General features: G+C 36.4%; 2 protein-coding genes across 7 annotated transcripts in view; both read right to left on the bottom strand.

Annotated features, from left to right (window-relative positions):
- LOC139937034 (uncharacterized) overlaps positions 1-10,175 on the bottom strand; it is a 49,863-nt gene extending 39,688 nt beyond the window's left edge. For 2 of the 4 annotated variants that reach the window (XM_071931989.1, XM_071931992.1), the window contains exons 1-2: positions 10,041-10,175; positions 1,362-1,558 (exon numbers count right to left, since the gene is read on the bottom strand). The gene's annotated coding sequence lies outside the window, so the exon portion shown is untranslated. The remainder of the gene's footprint in view (positions 1-1,361; positions 1,559-10,040) is intronic. The other 2 variants (XM_071931990.1, XM_071931993.1) reach the window with 1 other exon arrangement.
- A 3,743-nt stretch (positions 10,176-13,918) lies between these two features.
- LOC139937033 (uncharacterized) overlaps positions 13,919-19,813 on the bottom strand; it is a 28,883-nt gene continuing 22,988 nt past the window's right edge. For all 3 annotated transcript variants that reach the window (XM_071931986.1, XM_071931987.1, XM_071931988.1), the window contains exons 11-12: positions 19,485-19,737; positions 13,919-19,088 (exon numbers count right to left, since the gene is read on the bottom strand). In XM_071931986.1, coding sequence (XP_071788087.1) covers positions 18,923-19,088; positions 19,485-19,737 — 419 coding nt within the window. In that variant the 3' untranslated portion in view covers positions 13,919-18,922. The remainder of the gene's footprint in view (positions 19,089-19,484; positions 19,738-19,813) is intronic.

Below are 19,813 nucleotides of genomic sequence, written 5' to 3'. Positions count from 1 at the left end.
GCTCTCTTTTAACATTTGTCTCATCACAGTCGCCATAACTGTGACGGGACCGATGTTGAAAGAGAGCCATTACCAGCTCAAACAGGTGGGCTAGCTATAAGACCTATACCTAAAACCTAAATGTTGTCGTTAAGTTGCTGCTTGTTAGTGAACCATTGTGTACGTAGTTATATCATATACCTCATACTATATTGCTTTTGTAACTTTGTGCATATTTATTGTATAATGTATTGTATGACAGCATTGAAATAAATCTTACTAAGTGAATCAATATGTGGTGAAGAGGTTTTGAACTAGTGGTTCAATCCCAACGAGGCCTGGTTCTTGATAATTTTACCGGGGAGAAGTCGAGGTAAATTATCAAGAACCAGGCCTCGGTGGGTTTAAACCACTAGTTAAAAACCGATTCAACACACTTTGATTCCATTCATAAATACCTTTCCGGTCGAAAACATCAACACTTTTTGGTCAAAAAGTAAAATAAATGCAAAAATTATAATTGTTCAATGATTTCTTTCAACACAACACCCCTCCAGCTATGAAATGGTAAAGCCCTCCGCCGCCCTCGGGTAAACAACTCCTTCTAAGGGAATTCTGTGCCCGTCGCGCGTATCGCGTGATGTTGCAAAACTGTTTCAGCCGTTGCTCTCGACCAATAGGAATGAAGAAACTGTCTTATAAGAACAGGGGCAAGCTCGCGTCCATGTTTCATCACTTTTTACTGGTCATAAACAAAGGTTTATACACACCCACGTGACGCGCTCTCCACCAATAGGAATAGAGAAACTGTCTGAGGTATTTATGATTGAATTTTTAAAGGGTCGTTCGGTAATGAGAATTAATGGCAATAAAAGACTAACTTGGTAAGAAGTACCGCAGCTTTGGATAGTATAATGCATTTTGAGAAACTTTTCACTTCGAAGTACTGCGGAATGGAAACAGATATCACTTTTTGTTCCCAGACAAGTTTGAAACTGAGAAGCCTTACTATGACCTTTACGTTTCTCAGACTGTGTATTCCAATTGCAGATTATTCCAAGTTCCTGTGTGGGTATAACCGCGGCCCCAAATTTCAAGGAAAATGTAAAAAATGCAGCCACACCTTTTGAAAAGAAATTCCCACAGGTAAGTTTCATTGGATATACCTACAAGTCCTCCAACTAAAGTATTGAAACAAACAGTTGGTTCCAACTAAACGCAAACAATCCCTGTGGATGTGAGAGTCCTTTTAAGAAATGCTGATACAAATAAATTGTGCACAAAAATCGTCTTTCTATTCAAAGGCATTTGTACACTAATTGATGTTTTGATGTGAAGAAATGGTGATTGAAATTTCCACTCTTTCCTCAGCGAAGACTTACCTTTTGAGACAGAATCAAGTCCTTTTTTGAACACAGATATCTCCCTTTCTTGGTGTATTAGTCAACTATGTCTTGTCGCTGATGTTAACAGTGTGAGCTTATACGCACTCTGGTTGAAACTACTGGGGTTTATGGGAGTGTCTGCATAATGTTGCTCGTGTCTGTAATTTCCCAGGTCTATTTATAGATAGCTGGTTCTTGAAGTGTGTTAAAGGTGAAGTACAGCATTGGTTATAATAGTGAGGAGAAATATTACCATACTGGAAACATCATACGTTCACAAATAAAGGAATATTTCTGCCAGATTGACAGAGGCGCATAATGAGCAAAGTGAAGTACATACAAATTGTTTCTGATGCATGTCGATTGGCATTTCAAAATAAACATGCTAAAAAGATGCAAGCAATATCTGGTGAGACACAATCATTGTTCGTTGTTTTCGTTAAAACATGACTAATTGATAGATAAATGATGGTTGTATGGTGTGTGTGTTGAAACTTGGAGATGTGATCGCTGTAGTATAAAACAGGGAAAAAAACTCTAAGGAAACCTGATCTGCTTGTTTCACTTTAAGTCACATATTATTATCAACTTAACCTCTTGTGACCTCATACTTGGATCAACATCATGGGCTTGTTTGTTTTACAGCTTGCATCAACCGTATAGTGGTGTGACTGTAGGCTATATGCACACAGTAAGTCCAAAGTTCTCAAACCAACTGACTTTGTGATAGAAACGAGAAGAGAACCATGTTTGAATCTTCAGGGTTGCGGGGATGCTTGATTTTTCTGAAGAGCCTTTTTTGAACCCGAGTCAGTCGGCAAATAAAGCATTTCAAATTTTCAATTATTATTTACATGTTAAAGTTTAAAAAAAAGATTAACCGCACGAACACAATAATATAATGTAGACCTTGTCTATTGCGTTGACATTATAGAGTAGGGCCCAGAGAGGGAAAACATGCATGTCTGTAGGTCTCCCAAACTATCAAAGAAAACCCAGCCTTGGTAATTGGCTTTTACACAGCCTATATACACCCCGGTAGAAATGTGCAGGCTACATTATTTACAAGTGACACAACTTTTGTCAAAACTCACATATTATATTTTAGGATATTTATTGTTCATTGTTGCTTTTTCAACATGATTCTAGGGAACTGTCTGCAAAGGTACAATTACAGTATATACACATATACTTTTCCAAGTTGTATTTAATTTGTTTTACAATAATTAGTACAATGAGTCCCATACCTGATTGAGAAATCTAATACAAAATCTAAACTCAAAACAGCGATCATGAAACAAACTGTAGCGAATGGTTCAGCCTTTCAATAAAGAGCAGTTTGCCAACAATATCCATTGACTTTAGAGAATCCAAACCGGTAACTAGGTTCATACATGTGTAAATACTTCAAAACATTAATGACCATTGACCATAACAGCTTACAAGAAAAAAATGCAGCCGTTGATGTAAAAATAATTTTAAGAAAGGATTCCCTTCGAGGTTATGGTTTGAAAATTTGTTTCAACTGAAACATTTGAAGCTGGAAAACGATTCATGCATGAACCGTTTCTCAGATGTCTGAGGATTGATGCCCGTTTGCGAACTGTGGTAAGAGATGCGGTCGGTACCCGCTGTCATCTCTCTTAACGTGGATGGATTTAACTTTCTTGTGAATATACTGTGGACATTTTTGGCGGCCCTCTCAGCAAGATAGACACTGACAAATCAGCTGAACCTTTCACATTGTCTTTTGGGGTTTTTTTTCGTCATAACTTCGGGCCTTTGTCGCACGGCAACGGCCCTGCCGGTTGTTTTTAAAGCTATTGGGGATAAGTGGTTATCTACCCCTTATTATTCGGGTATCGCTGGAAATTGTATTCTTAACCGATTTATCGTCTCGTTGTTGAACGCAATTGCTTCTTTTAGCTTCTTTTAAGAAGCATGCTTCTTTGACAAGGTCATCAGTAATATCTTTAAACAGTGTGCTGTTTTTAGAAACAAACTGTTTTCCAAAATGAATTTTACAGCCTAAATAAATAAAAAATAAACAAACAGGTTGATAATTATATGCTTTTGAAAATAAAATGGAGATGGCATTCACAGGCTTTCGTAAAATTAAACGGTTTTCTCCTTTAATTTCTTCTATAAGTAGAGGACCCTCCTCATTTAACTAAGTCCGGTACTTGGGTCGTTTTTGTAACACAAACTTCAATGTCCACAGAATTTACATTAAACGTGCACAGTTTGAAGATAATGACAGTATAGAAAGTTTTACTTTTACTTGCTGTTGAGGTGCTGAAGTTTTTGAGAAAAGAGTACAATTTCACGAAGTAATTGTTGTCTCAGTTTTAACTTAGCCTAAAACGTATTTCAGTAAATACCATAACTGGTTAAAACCTTTACGTGCTGAAATAATGTTCGTGATTTAGGTCGTATCAGGTGGGCGTACACGCGTTTCACAACTTTATTTTAATGTTACCTCCTTTAAAGCTCAGTCGAATTAGTTACTGTTACGTAATATTAATAGAAAGAGTAATTAAACTGGTGCGTATAGTGCAAAATGGTTCCAGTAGTAACAGTTATTCATCGTACAAACGTTTTTTTTTGCTGAATGGCACCCTCTTTTTGTAGTTGATGACATGAAAGCCAGACACCCAGACTCCATGAGCACTAACTGATGCTAAGCTTAGGTTGGTATCTGTTTATCCACGCACGTGTGCTCCACAATGTTTACTTGACACAGTGGTGGGCGGCAATGGAACTGTCGGGAAATAGTTTGGGCTGAATCCGAAAGGTAAGTGAGTAACTGAAGTAATTGTTTGTTCGTTTTTGTGTTGGTTTAGGTGATCTTCAAGTCATTCCTATACATTTGCTGAACAACATAATTGATCAACAAATGTTCAAGCACGACACGAGTCAAAAATAGTGCATGCATGACAGGTTAGACTATAGAGTTGAGCGCAAATCAAAGATAGCCTTTTTCGAAATTTGCGCAAGCCTGTTTTGAGGTTTGCATGCGCGCAATTTTTTAAACTGAAGTGTGCCTATACGCATCCAAAAATTGCGCGGCTGGGATACAAGTTTTACACGAACTACACGGTTTGCATAAAACAATATGACAAAGATCGCGCAGTGTTCAAAGTTTGCGTCCGAGCTACCCCTGCTCAAAATTTAAAATCATGCAAAGGAAACGGAGTTCCTGTTATGTGTCTAGTGACTGCACCTTTTGTTGACGAAGCTGGAAATCGAACCAAGTAGTGACGCCCTCTGTTGTTTGAATTGATCCATTTGGTGCGCCCTACCAACGATGGATAGTGACTCACTATGTAGACTTGGCCCATGTCTTTATCCGCAAGGATAACCTGCTATTTAGATCCAGGGATTTTTGGATCAACGTGCACAGTGACATGAACGATAGATGAACAGTACACCCCTATCACGTCCGTGATAGAATTTGACTGCGTATCTCTATGTGAAATGAATGTAGGTCAAAGGTGAACATACACGCCGGTTTGGAGGCAGGTCTCTGGCGTTATTCACGAGCCTCGAAGTGTGACGTCAGATGTTCAGGCTACTCATTATGGCTGGAATTGGTTCATGCGAAGGTCTTGAAACCAAGACTAGCTTTCACTTGGGTGCTGTCTGACCGAGTCAAAAGTAAAAAGGATTACAGCGCCCATGGATCAAATGGCTACATTGGCTGGTATAAAGTATTCTGGCTGGTGGTAAGCGAGATTGTTTGTGCTTAGTTACTTTGTGTGCATAATCAGCTACAACCTGAAATTGAACCATGATCATTCTTTATTTCCATGTTTGCAAACTTAAATGTTGGGGCTGTTGCTGGATTGCATTTGTGCTTATAGGGCCAAGGATACGAGTTTTATTGACTGTATCTAATAATAAAACACTTTTTATTAATTCCACCGGTAAAAATGCAAGCTACAAAAAATAAGAACGGCGAAGAAAACATATGTTCAAATACATGTAGGAGAGAGAAAAAAGGAGCACCGAGCAGATCTTATTTTTTATCAAATTACTCTCCTGATGCATAATTTAACAAACATTCAAATATTAGACATTATGGACATTATAAAACATGGCTGTTAAGGTTTCAACTAATACAATTAATCCTCGTCTCAAGCGTACAAACCATTTTCAGTAAACATCGTCATGATTATAAGTCGTATAGTAATTCGACCAATCTTGTGAACATTTTATGAAAGAAGGTAGCTTTATTTTGTCAACAAATTTCGACCGTAAGTTGTTTTTGTGGGAATCATGAAGCTAAATCAAAATTATACTAAACAGTATTTCATGGGACCATATTAATTATAAGAAACAAATGATCTTTGAAATCAATGTAATTTTTCTTATTATTATTTTTTTAAGCCAGTCATTGTCTTTACTTCAAGTTATTATTTACAGTGTTACCAAAAAGGTTTAAAGAGTTTCTGAAAAAAATGTAAAGATGTTTCAAGTCACAGTTGTCCTGTTTTACTAAAAGGTGTTTAGAGTTCAGACAATGGGTGAATATACACATTTAAAAACTTTATTGTAACATGGAACACATACCACATTTTTCTATATTAATAGACTGTGAACCAAACAATAGTAACAATAGAAAGTACTGAGTATACAGTGCTTACTCACATCGGTGTATGGGTAAAAACAAACACAACCAAAAAACACACCATTTATAATATCAATGCATGTAATGCTTTTAAAACAGTGAAACCAGTGACGGGGTTTTTCACTATTTTTGAGTGAAATGTCAAACAAAACAAAGTCACGGGACAAAATGACTAAGGTAAAATGTGTAAAGGCTTATGTTGTTCTTGTATGATAGCATGAAGTTTACGTATGGAATGAAATATCCTAGAAATTAATGTGTTTAGTTGCAGTGTCCCAAGCGGTACGTCTTTGCTCCATTAGTTCATAACAGAAAAATACATTCTTTAAAACCATATTAATTAATGTCAACTAAAACACCATCAACTAACCTGTTATTTTATCATAGTATTAAAGACAGTGGACACTATTGGTAAGTGTCAAAGACTAGCCTTCACAGTTGGTGTATCTCAACATATGCATAAAATAACAAACCTGTGAAAATTTGAGCTCAATCGGTCATCGAAGTTGCGAGGTAATAATGAAAGAAAATAAACCCTTGTCAAACGAAGTGGTGTGCGTTGATTTCGAGACCTAAAGTTCTAAATCTGAGGTCTCGAAATCAAATTCGTGAAAAATTGCTTCTTTCTCGCAAACTATGGCACTTAAGAGGGAGCCGGTTCTCACAATGTTTTATACCATCAACCTCTCCCCATTACTCGTCACCAAGAAAGCTTTTATGCTAATAATTATTTTGAGTAATTACCAATAGTGTCCACTGCCTGTAACAAGAGTTTTGTAGCTAATCTTTTCTTAACCGATGGTAAAATTGCACAGTTGTACACAAACCAAAAACTGCTATCTTACCATTTTGTGTAATTGTTGATGGGCCACATGTGCTATAAACATCCTCAAGACCTTCATACGTGATGTTCATTTCAATATGTCTGCCAAGCATTGAACTAACGTGTTCGATTTTACCAGTAGAATAAAGTAAATAGATATCACCTGCTTTGTCACAACAAACCCCTCCAACTGTGTCCGGTACTTCTTGGTCTATGATCGTAACACCATTAAAATCAACACATATGACCTTCTTATAGTAGGCCACCAATTTGTAACCATAAAACTGTTGATAGTATTTACTGCTTTTTATTCATGCGACCCATTATTTCACAGGTTTGTTATTGTGTGCATAATGTTGAGATACACCAAGTAAGAAGACAATTCACTACCAAAGGTGTCCATTTGCGTATTAGTGTTAAAAACACAACTTTTACACGTTTTTAAAGTATTGTAAGAGAAAAGTTCAGATCGTTATGGCATCAGACAGTAGCGACTGCCCAATTATTATGTAGAGCAAACAATCCACTCGGCAATCATGTCTCTGAGGGGGTTAGAGAGGGAGGGGAAAAAAATTAAGTTGCGTATTGGCCCAGTTAGCCTTTAAATGTAGATCCAAATTCCATACGTTTTTTTTATGGAATTAATGATGAGGATAGCCATATGGTGGCATCCCATAAATTTGTTCGTAAAGGACTGATAATAATAAACGTATTTTTAACGCGCCTTTTCCAAATGATACAAAGTGCCAACTATTTTTACTGCAAGGTATGATACAAGGCACGCCCCCCCCCCTTTTGTCGGGCAAAAAAAAAAAAAAATAAAAAAAAAAATAAAAAAAAAGGAGGGAAAAAAAAGAGAGAAAAAGGCGGGGAGGAGGGGGACGACACAAAATAAACTACATACCTGGGTATTTTTTTTTCAAAAAAGCTATTATTAACCCGTCGTAGGCCTACCATGTACACTGTTTATTTCACTCACATACATTGTCTCATGAGAAATTTAACGTGAATCTGGGCGTGTGGAAAGCGCGTTTCTCAAAATGAACATCAGCGCGAAACACCTGGGCCCAATTTCAGCTCTGTTTACCGCCGTGAATTCGTCGCGATCACCAATCCACTTCCATCGACCAGCCCTGATTTTGAGGAGGATCCCCTGCGTGCGAATAAAATCCCACGCCTGATTCCTCTTGAAAATGCACGCCCTGGCATACATTTCCGTTGTAACATTCGTCGGAAAAACTGTTTTTTTTTTCTTCTTCAGTAATTCATATTAATAACCCTGTTAAAAAAATTTAGGTCTGAAAATGCAAGTATTTTGATACCGCAATTATAAATGTGCACAACATTGATCGCCACCGACCGACAGGGTCAGCAAATTGGGGGAAAACTAGCCCCAATAAATCGGTCCAATCCACTCCGTATCCTTGGCCCAAGCACCATTGATATAACATTCTTCCGCTTTTTGAAAGAAAAGAAAAGAAAAACGATCTGCATCATAAAACATTCCGTGTAATGCTTCTGAGTTTGTAGATAGCCCAACGCTAAGATTTGTTTAAAAAAAAACATCACACGCGTTGGGTAAAAAACAAATGATTTTTAAGTGTGAACTTTCTCAAAGATCTTGAGAACTGCTCGTTTTCGGCGGAGCGCGCATACGGCAATCTTATAGTTAGTCGGGTTCCTTCAATTGTAGCAATTAATTGTTCTATAATTGATAAGTGGTTATGGGTACCCAACAAAAAAACCCGAAAGAATCGTTTATAAAATGTGCTGGGGCCAAGGATACGGAGTGGATTGGACCAATTTATGGGGCTAAGGGAAAACATGATATTCACGGTACATTCTTACTAGTTTACTCCCCACTAAATTTGTATTTTCCCTTCTTACTCAGCATTCATTCATAATCAAGACAGCTTAAATCTGCTTTATTCAAACACAAACGAGATTGTTCACTCATTCAGGCTTATTCAACTGTAAACTAACATTATTTTTTGTAACCAAAGCGAAATCAAAATGGCCATGGCCGGCGATCTGTTTGTTCTTAAAATAAGGAGAAGTAACGGTCACGTGATGTGCAATTAATGCAACAACGGCTGTTACATGTTTATAACAAGTTAGTTGTATAGATCAGTAAACTAAAAATGATGTTGGTCTGTTACAAAATAATTGTTAACTAAAAAAAAAAAAAAAGATCGGCCGTTGATGGGAACGCTGATTTTTATCATGTGAATTTCTCCCTGTTGGTTTTATCCCAAACATTTCCTGTGAGTAAACCTGATTTTAAACTAATATTTAGAAGTCAGTAGTGCATCTCCATAGAAAAATTATGCTCTATTCTCTCTCTGCATCTGTTTACAATCCTTTGTTATTGTTATTTTAAATCATGGCTAATAGTTTATTGGGTCTCAGTCCCCTGTAGCCTGGCCGTAACGTGGTGTATACCCACACGCGCATAAAAGCAAACAAATCCCCGCTTATCCGTGGAATACGCTTGACGTAAGCTTACGGTTATTTGCTTACGGTAAGCAGAGCCCTACACATGCCTGGCGGCAAGTTTTCCCTTCCCCCTTTTTTTGTTTTCCTTTGTTTCAAAGACCGATTTAGAAGATACAACTTTCCATTGAAAGCACTAACGACAGTGGCAATTTCGTATACAGAAAAAAATGCTGCCTGGGGATGGCGTGGTCTTTCATTCTGAAAAAAAATCACGCCCCCCCCCCCGTTTGAAAAATCCTGGATCCCGCCCCTGGATACCTAATCCTTAGCATACCATGTAACGGTTTGCAAGATGCCACGGCGCATACAGCAGTCACAGCCAGAAACACTGGGGCGGATCCTTTCTCTTTTTGATAAGTGCATGTACCGGGTTCTTTTACATGTGTTACACTACACATAGGACCAACGGCTTTATGTCCCATCCGAAGGACAAAGCAATGGTTAAGGGTCACGGCTTGGGATTCGAACCCACACTATGCTGATCAGAAACACCAGAGTTTGAGTTTGGTCGGCCAGGTCGGCCACGACACATCCACGAATTGTATGCAAAATTTGCCTGAAAAGGGTTCTAAAGGAAGTCGACAAAGTCATTTATAGCTAAAAAAAAAGGTGTACAGCACAAAGGTTTAATAACTCTCCGTGTTAACCTTACGCCTAAAACGTAAGTGCTTACAGTACGTTTGAAGGGAAGAAATGGTGATTGAATCTTTCCTGGACGAGGACTTACCTCTTGAGACAGAATCGAGTCCTTTATCCTAAGAAAACCCCCCAGATTTCTCCATTTTCTTTGTTGTAAACTGCGACACTGGAAGCTTACTATACGCACTCTGGTTGAAACTACTCGGGCTATAGGAGTGTCTGCATAATGTTGCTCATGTCTGTAATTTCCTTGTTCTATTTATAGACAGTCGGCTTGTGACGTATGTATGTTAAAGGCGAAGTACACCACTGGTTATTGTGAAGGGGGAAATGTGACCACACTGTTATAAGTATTACGTTTCATAAAGTAGGAATAATTCCGCCTGACTATCAAAAGTGAGGATGAAACACATACCAACCACTTCTAACGCATGTCGATTGGCAATTGAAAGAAAAAAAAAACATAGTTAGTTTTAGCTAAACAGTTGCAAGCAGTGTACTTTATGTATAAATCCACCATGTTGTACATAAACTGACACACATGTAGAAGTTTGAGATCGATTGGCCATCTGGGTCACGATAAAATAATGAGAAACCCGAGTAAACATTTTGCATCACATCGATTAGAAAATAATAAAAAATAACAAAACGATAATCTCTTAACGGGAAATTATTTTCTGACTATTTCTTTTCAAGGGATTTTGTTCTACTTTCATAATCACTAGACCTTGTAAGTTTTATGTAAATCTGTGATCTTAGACGATTTTTTTTTTTTACCAATTCTGTAATGTTCCTTTAACCTAGCCTAAACATGACCATTATAGCAGACATAATTTATCATATTGTTTATGGTGTGTGTATTGAAAAGTAGAGGATTACAATTGCCAAAACAAAACATTTTACTTTCCTTTTAGGCCAGATGGCTGGCGTGACATTGACCTCGTGTTTCCTTATTATAAATACAATGATGAATGGCATTGTTTGTCATGTGGATGTACATGTAACTGCATTTTATAAAATGCACCCGGCAATATAATCCGATTGTAAAGTCTGAAACCCAAATTAAGCATTTTCAACAATATGGGGTTGCAAAAAATACAAAATCACAGAGGGGTAGTTTCATCATTGTTACAAAATTTGGGCCTAAAATTTACACATTTTGTGTCAGAATTTGACAAATCACAAGGGGCAAGTCTAGCATTTTTACCATAACTGTTTGTTTCAGTATTGACAAAATCAGAAGGGGTAAGTAAGTCCAAAAGTTTTATAAAATTTCTGTCAAAAAGTTACAAAATATAAAGGGGTAGGCTTATATTCCCACCCGCATGAAAGGATGTGTGACTTCTTAATTTTTCGGAAATTTCGGAAATTTGTTAATGGAGCTTTCCCATTATGTTGAACTCGAGTTTTTTTCTTTAAAACAATTTTGACAAAATCAATAGGGGGCTAGGGGGCCTAATAGAATTTTCACAAATTTGGGGTAAAAAATTCACAATTTCTTTGTCAAAAATTCACAAAATATTACAGTGGGTAAGTCCATCATTGCGTATCAAATGTTTGTCAAAATGTACACAGTATTGAAGGGTAAGTCTAGCATTTTCATCAAATTTGGGTTAACAATTTTCGAAATTACAAGGGGGGAAGACAAGTCCAGCATTTGTTGTTTTCAAAAAGGAAAAAAAAAACAAGTCCAGCATTATTATCAAATTTTGGTAACTGAGAAGAATCACAAGGGGTAGGTAATATTTGTTTTTTCCTTCAAAAATATCAAGGGACAAGTCTAGCAATTTTTAAAATTTTTGGGTCATTCAAAAATTGACAAAATCACAAGGGCATCCATATCAAGTTTCGGTCTGTAATTGGCAAAACAAACCCAAGGGGTAAGTCCGGCATTTTTATCAAATTTTGGTAAGAATTAACAAAATCACAAGGCATAAGTCAATCGTTTAATTGTTTTTTTAATTGATTGAAATGTCTAGGGCAAGTCCAGCAATTTAAAATATTTGGGTAAAACTGGAAATAATTCACAAGGGGAAATTTCAGCATTTTTCCCCCTCAGAACGTGGTCAAAATTGAAAAAATCACAAGGGGTAGGTTCAGTAATTCTTATCAAATCTGGGTCAAAAGTTCTCGATTTTACAAGGGGTTAAGTGAGGTATTTTCACAAATTTGGGGTAAAAAATTTATAAAATCCACCACTTCTTAATTCGGGTCAAAAAAAATACTAAAACATCAAGGGGTCAAACAATAAATTAATTGGTAAAAATTACAAGGGTAAGTCCAGCATTTGTGATCAATTTGTGTAAATATTGACAAAATCATACTATGGTCAAGTAGTTTTTTTAATCAAATTTTGGTGAAAAATTTACAAAGATTAATTTTTCAAATTTGGTTCAAAAATTGACAAAATATCAAGGGTTGAGACCTGCATGTTTATTAAATTTATGTACAACATTTAGAAGAATCACAGGGGTAGGGCAAATACTTTTTAAAATTAATTTTGTTGTCAGAAATTTACAAAAATATCAATGGGCAAGTCCGGAATTTTCACAACTTTTGGGTCATTCAAAAATCTGATAAAATCACAATGGGCAAGTTCAACATCTTCATCAAAATGAGGCCATAAATTGACAAAATACCAAGGCCAATCCTAGCATTTATGCCAATTCTGTTTCATTCAAAAATAGAAAAAGTCACAAGGGGTCAGTCCAGCAGTTTTTGTTTTCAAATTTGGGTCAACATTTAAAAAATCACAAGGGGCAAGTCCATCGCTTAAATTTTTTATACAAAAATGTACTGAAATATCAAAGGGGTAAGTCCAGCATTTTTAAACAATTTTGGGTAAAAAATTGAAGTAATTCACAAGGGGGAAAGCCCAGCATTTTTGGCCCTCATATGTTGGTCAAGTTGATTAAATAACGAAGGGGTAGTCATATTTGTTATCAAATCAGGGTAAACAAAAATCACGAAATTTGAGTAAAAAGAGTCACAGGGGGGGAGGGGGGGGGGGGGGGTAAGTCCAGCAGGTTTTTGAAATTTGGGCCAAAAATGTACATCACAAGGGGTTAGTCCATCGCTTAAAAATTGTTATAAAAACTTAATTGAAACATTAAAGGGGTAGGTCCAGCATTTTTAAATAATTTGGGGTACAAAGTAAAATAATTCACAAGGGGGTAGGCCCAGCATTTTTTGCCCTCAAAATCTGGTCAAAATTGATTAAATCACAATAGTACTTCTTATCAAATCGGGGTAAAATTTTTACAAAACCACAAGAGGTATGTTTGTCAACCCCCAAGTCACGAAAGTTGGGTAAAACAAAAACTAGAGCTTAGCAACCCTATCATGTATGCCAATTCTGTCTCTTAAAAAATGGAAGAAGTCACAAGGAGTAAGTCCAGCATTTTTTTTTTATTTGGGTAAAAATGTACAAAATCACAAGGAGTAAGATCCGTCGCTATAAATTGCTATAAAACATTTACTGACTGATCAAGGGGTAAGTCCAGCTTTTCTAAACATTTTTTTTTTTAGTAATTGAAGTAAATCACGAGGGGTACGTCCAGCATTTTTTTCCTTCAAAATTTGGTCAAAAATGACAAAATCAAAAGGACAATCCGAGAATATGTGCAAATTATGTGTCCTTCAAAAAAGGAAAAAGTCAAAAGGGGTAAGTCCACCAGGTTTTTTTTCTTCTAAATATTTGTCAAAATTTACAAAAAAAAGGGGTAAGTCTAGATTTTGGTATCAAATCTGGGTCAAAAGTTTACAAAATCACAAGGGAAAAGCATTTTCACAGTTGGGGTAAAATTTACAAAATCACAAGAAGCAAGTCACGAATTTCCAACATTGTTTACCAAGTTTGGGTCAAAAAGTTACAAAAATCACAAGGGATAGCCGTTCCATCAAATAATAGTTTAAAATTGACAAAATCACAAGAGTTAAGTTCAGCATTTAATACAGTTTGGGTCAGAAATGAATAAAATCACACAGGTTATAAGTCCAGAATTGTTTTAAAATTTGAGTCAAAAATTTACAAAATCACAAGTAGTAAGTCCAGCATTTGTATCAAACTTGGGTTCACATTTAATTACGATGCGCTTTAAATTGAATGGAGAAACATCATCATATTATTGAAAACAAAAAATACTTCTGCTTTGGTAAACTCTCTTAAATAGATAACATTTTGCAAAAAATAGTTAATGGCCTGACGTTTCGAACCTAGCAGGGTCTTTCTCGAAGGCTAAATGACAGCACAACAAACATGGACAGGTAACTAAGTGAAACATAAGCAGTGAAGTGGAAATACATGAATGGGGTTAACATTTTCCACAATTCCACTGGATTAGGAACAAGTTACTTGCTGCACTGAAAACCTTTTTGATAAACCTGTACTAAAATTAACCAACCATGCAACCAACCAACCTGAAACCTCCATATTGCACTATAAGAGTGTCATTTAGAACAACACTTCATCATAACTAAGCTTCATTTTTTCCTCACTTCTTTTACACGTAGCATAAAGGCAATTCGAAAGTCTTATAACACCAAGATGACACAATATATGAAATATTACACAATACGTTTTGACATTTCAGAAATAAATTTGGCTTCACATTTTGACTTGCTTCACTCCTTGTATAGACAAAAAGTAAAAGTTAAATTTTTACACCTAAACAGCAACTTGAAAAATAAGAAAAACAGTTTGGCTTCTCAATACACCTATATAGATAACAGACCATAAAGTTGAATACATAGTTGTTAAAGGGAAGGTATATGTGATTTGGTAACCACTCGTAAAACTAATGGCACAAAAACTTACATAGTTAGAAGAACAGCAGAATTGATAATATAAAGCAGTTTGAGAATCCTTTCACTTTGAAGAAATATAGTTATGGAAAAAGATATATAATAGATGTTAAATTTGCATCGGGGATAAAGAATATTAAAGGAACACGTTGCCTTGGATCGGAAGAGTTGGTCAAAACAAAAGCGTTTGTAACCGTTTTTTATAAAATGCATATGGTTGGAAAGATGTTTTCAAAGTAGAATACAATGATCCACACAAGTTTGCCTCGAAATTGCGTGGTTTTCCTTCTACTGTGCGAACTAACATGGTCGGCCATTTATGGGAGTCAAAATTTTCAAAGACCAACTCGACCGATCCACGGCAACGTGTTCCTTTAATTTTGGTTTTTACCCATACACCGATGTGTGTTAGCACTGTGATAGCTTAAGAGTTCTAATTACCAAATATTTTAATTTGACAAACGTTACTGTCAGAAATGTTTCTCAAATTGTGTATTCCAATTGCAAATTATTCTTCCTTAGTGGACTAACCCGCTACAAATTTTCCAGCAATATCTAAAAATTTCTACCACCTTTTGAAATGAAAAATTATTGCTCATTTTGAAACAATCAAACAAATAAAAACAAAAAAGTTACGCTCCATTTAACGATTAAACAAACAAATAAATAAATAAATACCTTTTGTGTCTAAATGCTTTGGTGTTGGGTTGTAATAATAATAATACCGCACGATGATGTATTAACAAAAAAAATGTTCAAATGCTACATTAAGTCTCATTTATATTTCAATTCATACTTAACCTATAGAAACCTTCTCCTTGTGCTTGTTTAAAAAAACAAAAAAACTAATCTGTTTTAACCTCTGAGACATGCAGTAATTACATAGTATTATTTCATTTGTATTTTGTCAAGACAAATTCAGCACAAATCTGAGCTGATGGAAAGAGATTCTAAAAACACTTAAATATTGACTCCTCTCACAAACATCACATGTCAAACCTGATAATGCAGGACTCAAATTGCACATTTTATAGTAAATGTTGCGTCACCTAAAGTGCGCACTAAACTATATAACACACAGAGACATTGATTACAAAAATGGCCACACCAAGGTTATTGTCCTGATGACATCATGGCCCATATTCATAAAGCCTGTAAGCAGAAACATACTTGCTAACCATAGACAAATGTTGCTTAAAAGGGAAGGTGTACCATTGGTAATTAATGACTCTTAAAATTAATGAAGTAGCATATACTTAGTTAGAAGTACAGCAGCTTCGATAGTATTAACACATTTTAAGAATTCTTTCACCTTAAAGATGCCATGTCAAGAGTTTTGGCCGATTTGACTCAAAAATTTTAAAGTTCAATAGGTATTTTGATGGGGGTCGAGAAAGTGTTTTAATGTGTTTTATAAGAAACGTTTTAAATTTTTGTCATGGTTCCTGAACATTAAAAGTAAAAGGTAAACTTTTTTTCGTTAGAGCAGGTGATACTCTTTGAAATATCATTCACTCAAAAAAATCTATTTTTTTAATGTGTGGGGCAACAAAACTGACATAGCATCTTTAAAGTAATGTGAATTTAGAAGAATATAACAGTTTTAAAACCCCAAAATAATAATTCGAGAAGAGTAATCCCTGCCTTTGGTTAAAATGAAATGTTCACAGGTTACTTTATCCTTATTGGATTAAAACAATCACGTTGTTCCAAAACCAAAGGTATTTTGTTTCCTTTAACAGAAACTGGTTACCAGCAAAAATTCTATCAAATTAACATTTAGCAACTGGTGTCCCACTAATTGTGGGGCTTAATTTGACATAAATACAACTTTTGTTGTTTCCCTTTTCCTGGGTTGGAAACATTTCTACTCTGAGACCAATTTAAGAACCGACTCTGCGGTAGTACAGTTGATCACGATCTTATAAGCTAAAGTAGTAGTCCCAGCCTATTTTCTATACCATCCGCCCGGGTAATAGTTAAAAAGCAGGACAGTTCTTTCCAGAATGCGGTAGTAGAGTAAAGCAAGACAGTTCTTTAAGAACAAACTCTACCCTGGAAAGTAGATACACAATCGTGTTACCGCAAACCAAATTTATTGATACCTCACCATGCAATGCCTCAAATCCTATATTTCTACTCTTGTTATTATATCTCACTTTTATTATGCCTGTTTTATTAAGTGTTTAAGTCTCGAAATCAAGCATCTAAAGCACACAGCTTCGTGTGACAATGGTGTTTTTTTTTCTTTCATATTTATCTCGCAAATCCGACGACCAATCCAGCTCAAATTTTCACAGGTTTGTTATTTTATGCATATGTTGATATTCACCAAGTGAGAAGACTGGTTTTTGACAATTACCTATAGTGTTCACTGTCTTTAACAGCTTTATGAAATTAGGCCCAGGTGATCTGGGTCAGTTTCTAAACACAGTTGACTCAATTAAAAAGGAATACACAAAAAATGCAGATACGCAGATTTGGCTTGAGATATTAAATAATACTTATTAAGATAACAGTCCTTTTTGGCAAAAAGAAAATTCTCTCTATGAACCAATTCAAAAGTAAAAAAATAATATCACATTTTGTATATTTACATTTCATATATAAAACACTGAATTAAACTGTAAGGCAGGGGTAAAAAATGAAGTTCAACTTCTCTTACAATTTTCCAAAGTTTCCTTTTTTTTCATCACAAATATTGTTCAATCCAATCTCTTGAACTAAATATACACAAAGACACTGCACATTATTAATTACAACCAATATAGAGGTTTTAAGAAGGAATAAAAGTGATGATACAATCTTTATGTTATTCTTAAAAAGAACTAGCAATTTTGTTTTCAAATCTTACAACGGAACCTTTAGGCGTGAAAGTAACATCAATTTTTTCCCCCATTGAAATGTTTTGTTCTATTTTGAAATAATAATAATAAATTGGGGGGCTAATCGTCCTTACTCGCAGCTAGAGCTGAATTGCGAAGGACACGGCTACAACGTGTTCGAGAAGCAGGCATGCAAGGGCGCATTCAGCTGCCAGCCACATCAACCCATTATCACCACGGAGCACAACCAAGATCGAAAGTGTTTGATTTTTTCCTGAGGGAGGAAAACCGGATAGTCTGGAAAACCCTCGTGGCACAGCAGAGAACCAACGTACAACTCAACTCACATATGGCCCCAACCGGGAATCGAACCGGGGTCACCTTGGTGAGAGGCGAGCGCTTTACACACAAGCCAACCGTGCCACCCTAAAATTGTCTAGATTTTTTAGCTTTTTGAAAAGAAAGGTAGGTTACTTTGATTGCATATTGGGGTATTAAGTAGGATTTGGGTGGCTTGGTTTACCAAAACCAAATACGTTACGTTTTAATAAGACATACTGTGTACACCTAGTTTAAGCAAGCTCTTTCTATGTCCTAAAATGTTTGTCATATTCCCTGTATTGCAACAACAGTAACAGATACAAGTAATCAGATCACAAAGAGAAACCAAACTATTTTGCCCAAAACGTCCTCGCTTTGATATAAGCTGAAGCCGTGATTTTGAAAAGGGGCATAGGGTGGCCATCAAGTCCAAGACAGCATGGCCAGAATATGGAATCCAATAATAGAACACAACTTCGTATCCTGGGGGTGATCGATCTCCCCATGCCATGTTCCCTCAGAGCAACTTCAACTGACTTTCCTCGGCGTGTCTCCCGTCATAAGACTTTGTCCATGGCTACAGAAAGCTTCAGAATGTCTACCAGACTCTGAACCTGTCTAAAGTTGCTAAAGTTTTTCGTTTTTTTTTTTCTACAGAGCACCTTCAAGTGACTTTCCTTGGAGTGTCCCGTCAGACTTTGTCCATGGCTTCAGAATCTCTACAAGACTTTAAAGTTGCTAGGTTATTTCTTTTCATTTGACTTTCCTTGGAGTGTCCAGTCATAAGACGTTGTCCATGGCTTCAGTAAGCTTCAGAATGTCTATCCGACTCTGAAGCTGTCTAAAGTTGCTGAAGTTATTCGTTTTTTTCTCCAGAGCACCTTTCAATTGACTTTCCTCGGAGTGTCCCGTCAGACTTTGTCCATGGCTTCAGAATCTCTACAAGACTTTAAAACTGCTAGGTTATATCTTTTCTTTTTTCTACAGAGCACCTTCATTTGACTTTCCTTGGAGTGTTCCGTCATAAGACTTTGTCCATGGCTTCAGTAAGCTTCAGAATGTCTACCAGACTCTGAATGTTGAGATCCTGACGGAGCGAGGTGTAGAAGAACTCGGGAGCTTCCTGTCGCATGGAGTGGAGCTGGGCGAGTAACGAGCCGTCAAAATCCTTCATTGAATGCTTTAAGCTGCACAAGTCAAAAAATACAAAAGATGAACAATTTAACTAGAGACGAAGTTGAGGATTAGCAATTACAAAAAAAGTAGATTTAATTTGAAAGCTCAAGGCATGTAAAATTCATGCAAGTACCAATCATCCAGAGAAATGCCTTGAGCATCTTTATCTTTTTAGACAGATTTTGGCGCTATATAGATGCTTTTTATTATTCTTTTGATATAAATGTTTTTCAAACATTCTGGTAAACAAAGTTTATGCAATTGCCTCTGCTGTAACTTGCGTACAAAAAGTTCTGCCTGTTGTTGGATTGTCCGCAGCAAACTGCCCAAAAAATCTTCCCCGTCTTTTTAGAGCCATGGATCTACTGAATTTGGGTCTTGGTGTAAAATCTCGACCAATAACTCACTGGGATAGTTTAACATGGTCCAGCCATTGCTGTACATTCTCCGTGCTCCATTCCCTGACGTGGGCCGGCTGGGTGGGACTCGGTGACTCAGGTAAAGGGCTAGGCATCTGATGTCTAGGGGTCGACACGTGATGTCTTGGGCTTCCCACCTGGCGTCGTGGACTCATCAGGTTCTGAGGTCTAGGACTCATGGCGACGTGGTTGCGAGGGCTTTCAATCTTCGTTAGCGAGTCTTCAAAATCAAACACCGGATCTGTAAAACACCATCAAAGTTAATGATTTTGATATCATTATTTTATTTTTTTATGTTAAATTTGCATCTAGGATAA

Source organism: Asterias amurensis, chromosome 5 (genome assembly GCF_032118995.1).
Source record: "Asterias amurensis chromosome 5, ASM3211899v1".
Taxonomy (NCBI): Eukaryota; Metazoa; Echinodermata; class Asteroidea; order Forcipulatida; family Asteriidae; genus Asterias; species Asterias amurensis.
The sequence above is the reverse complement of the archived record's forward strand: the minus strand, read 5'-3'. Positions and strand labels throughout refer to the sequence as shown.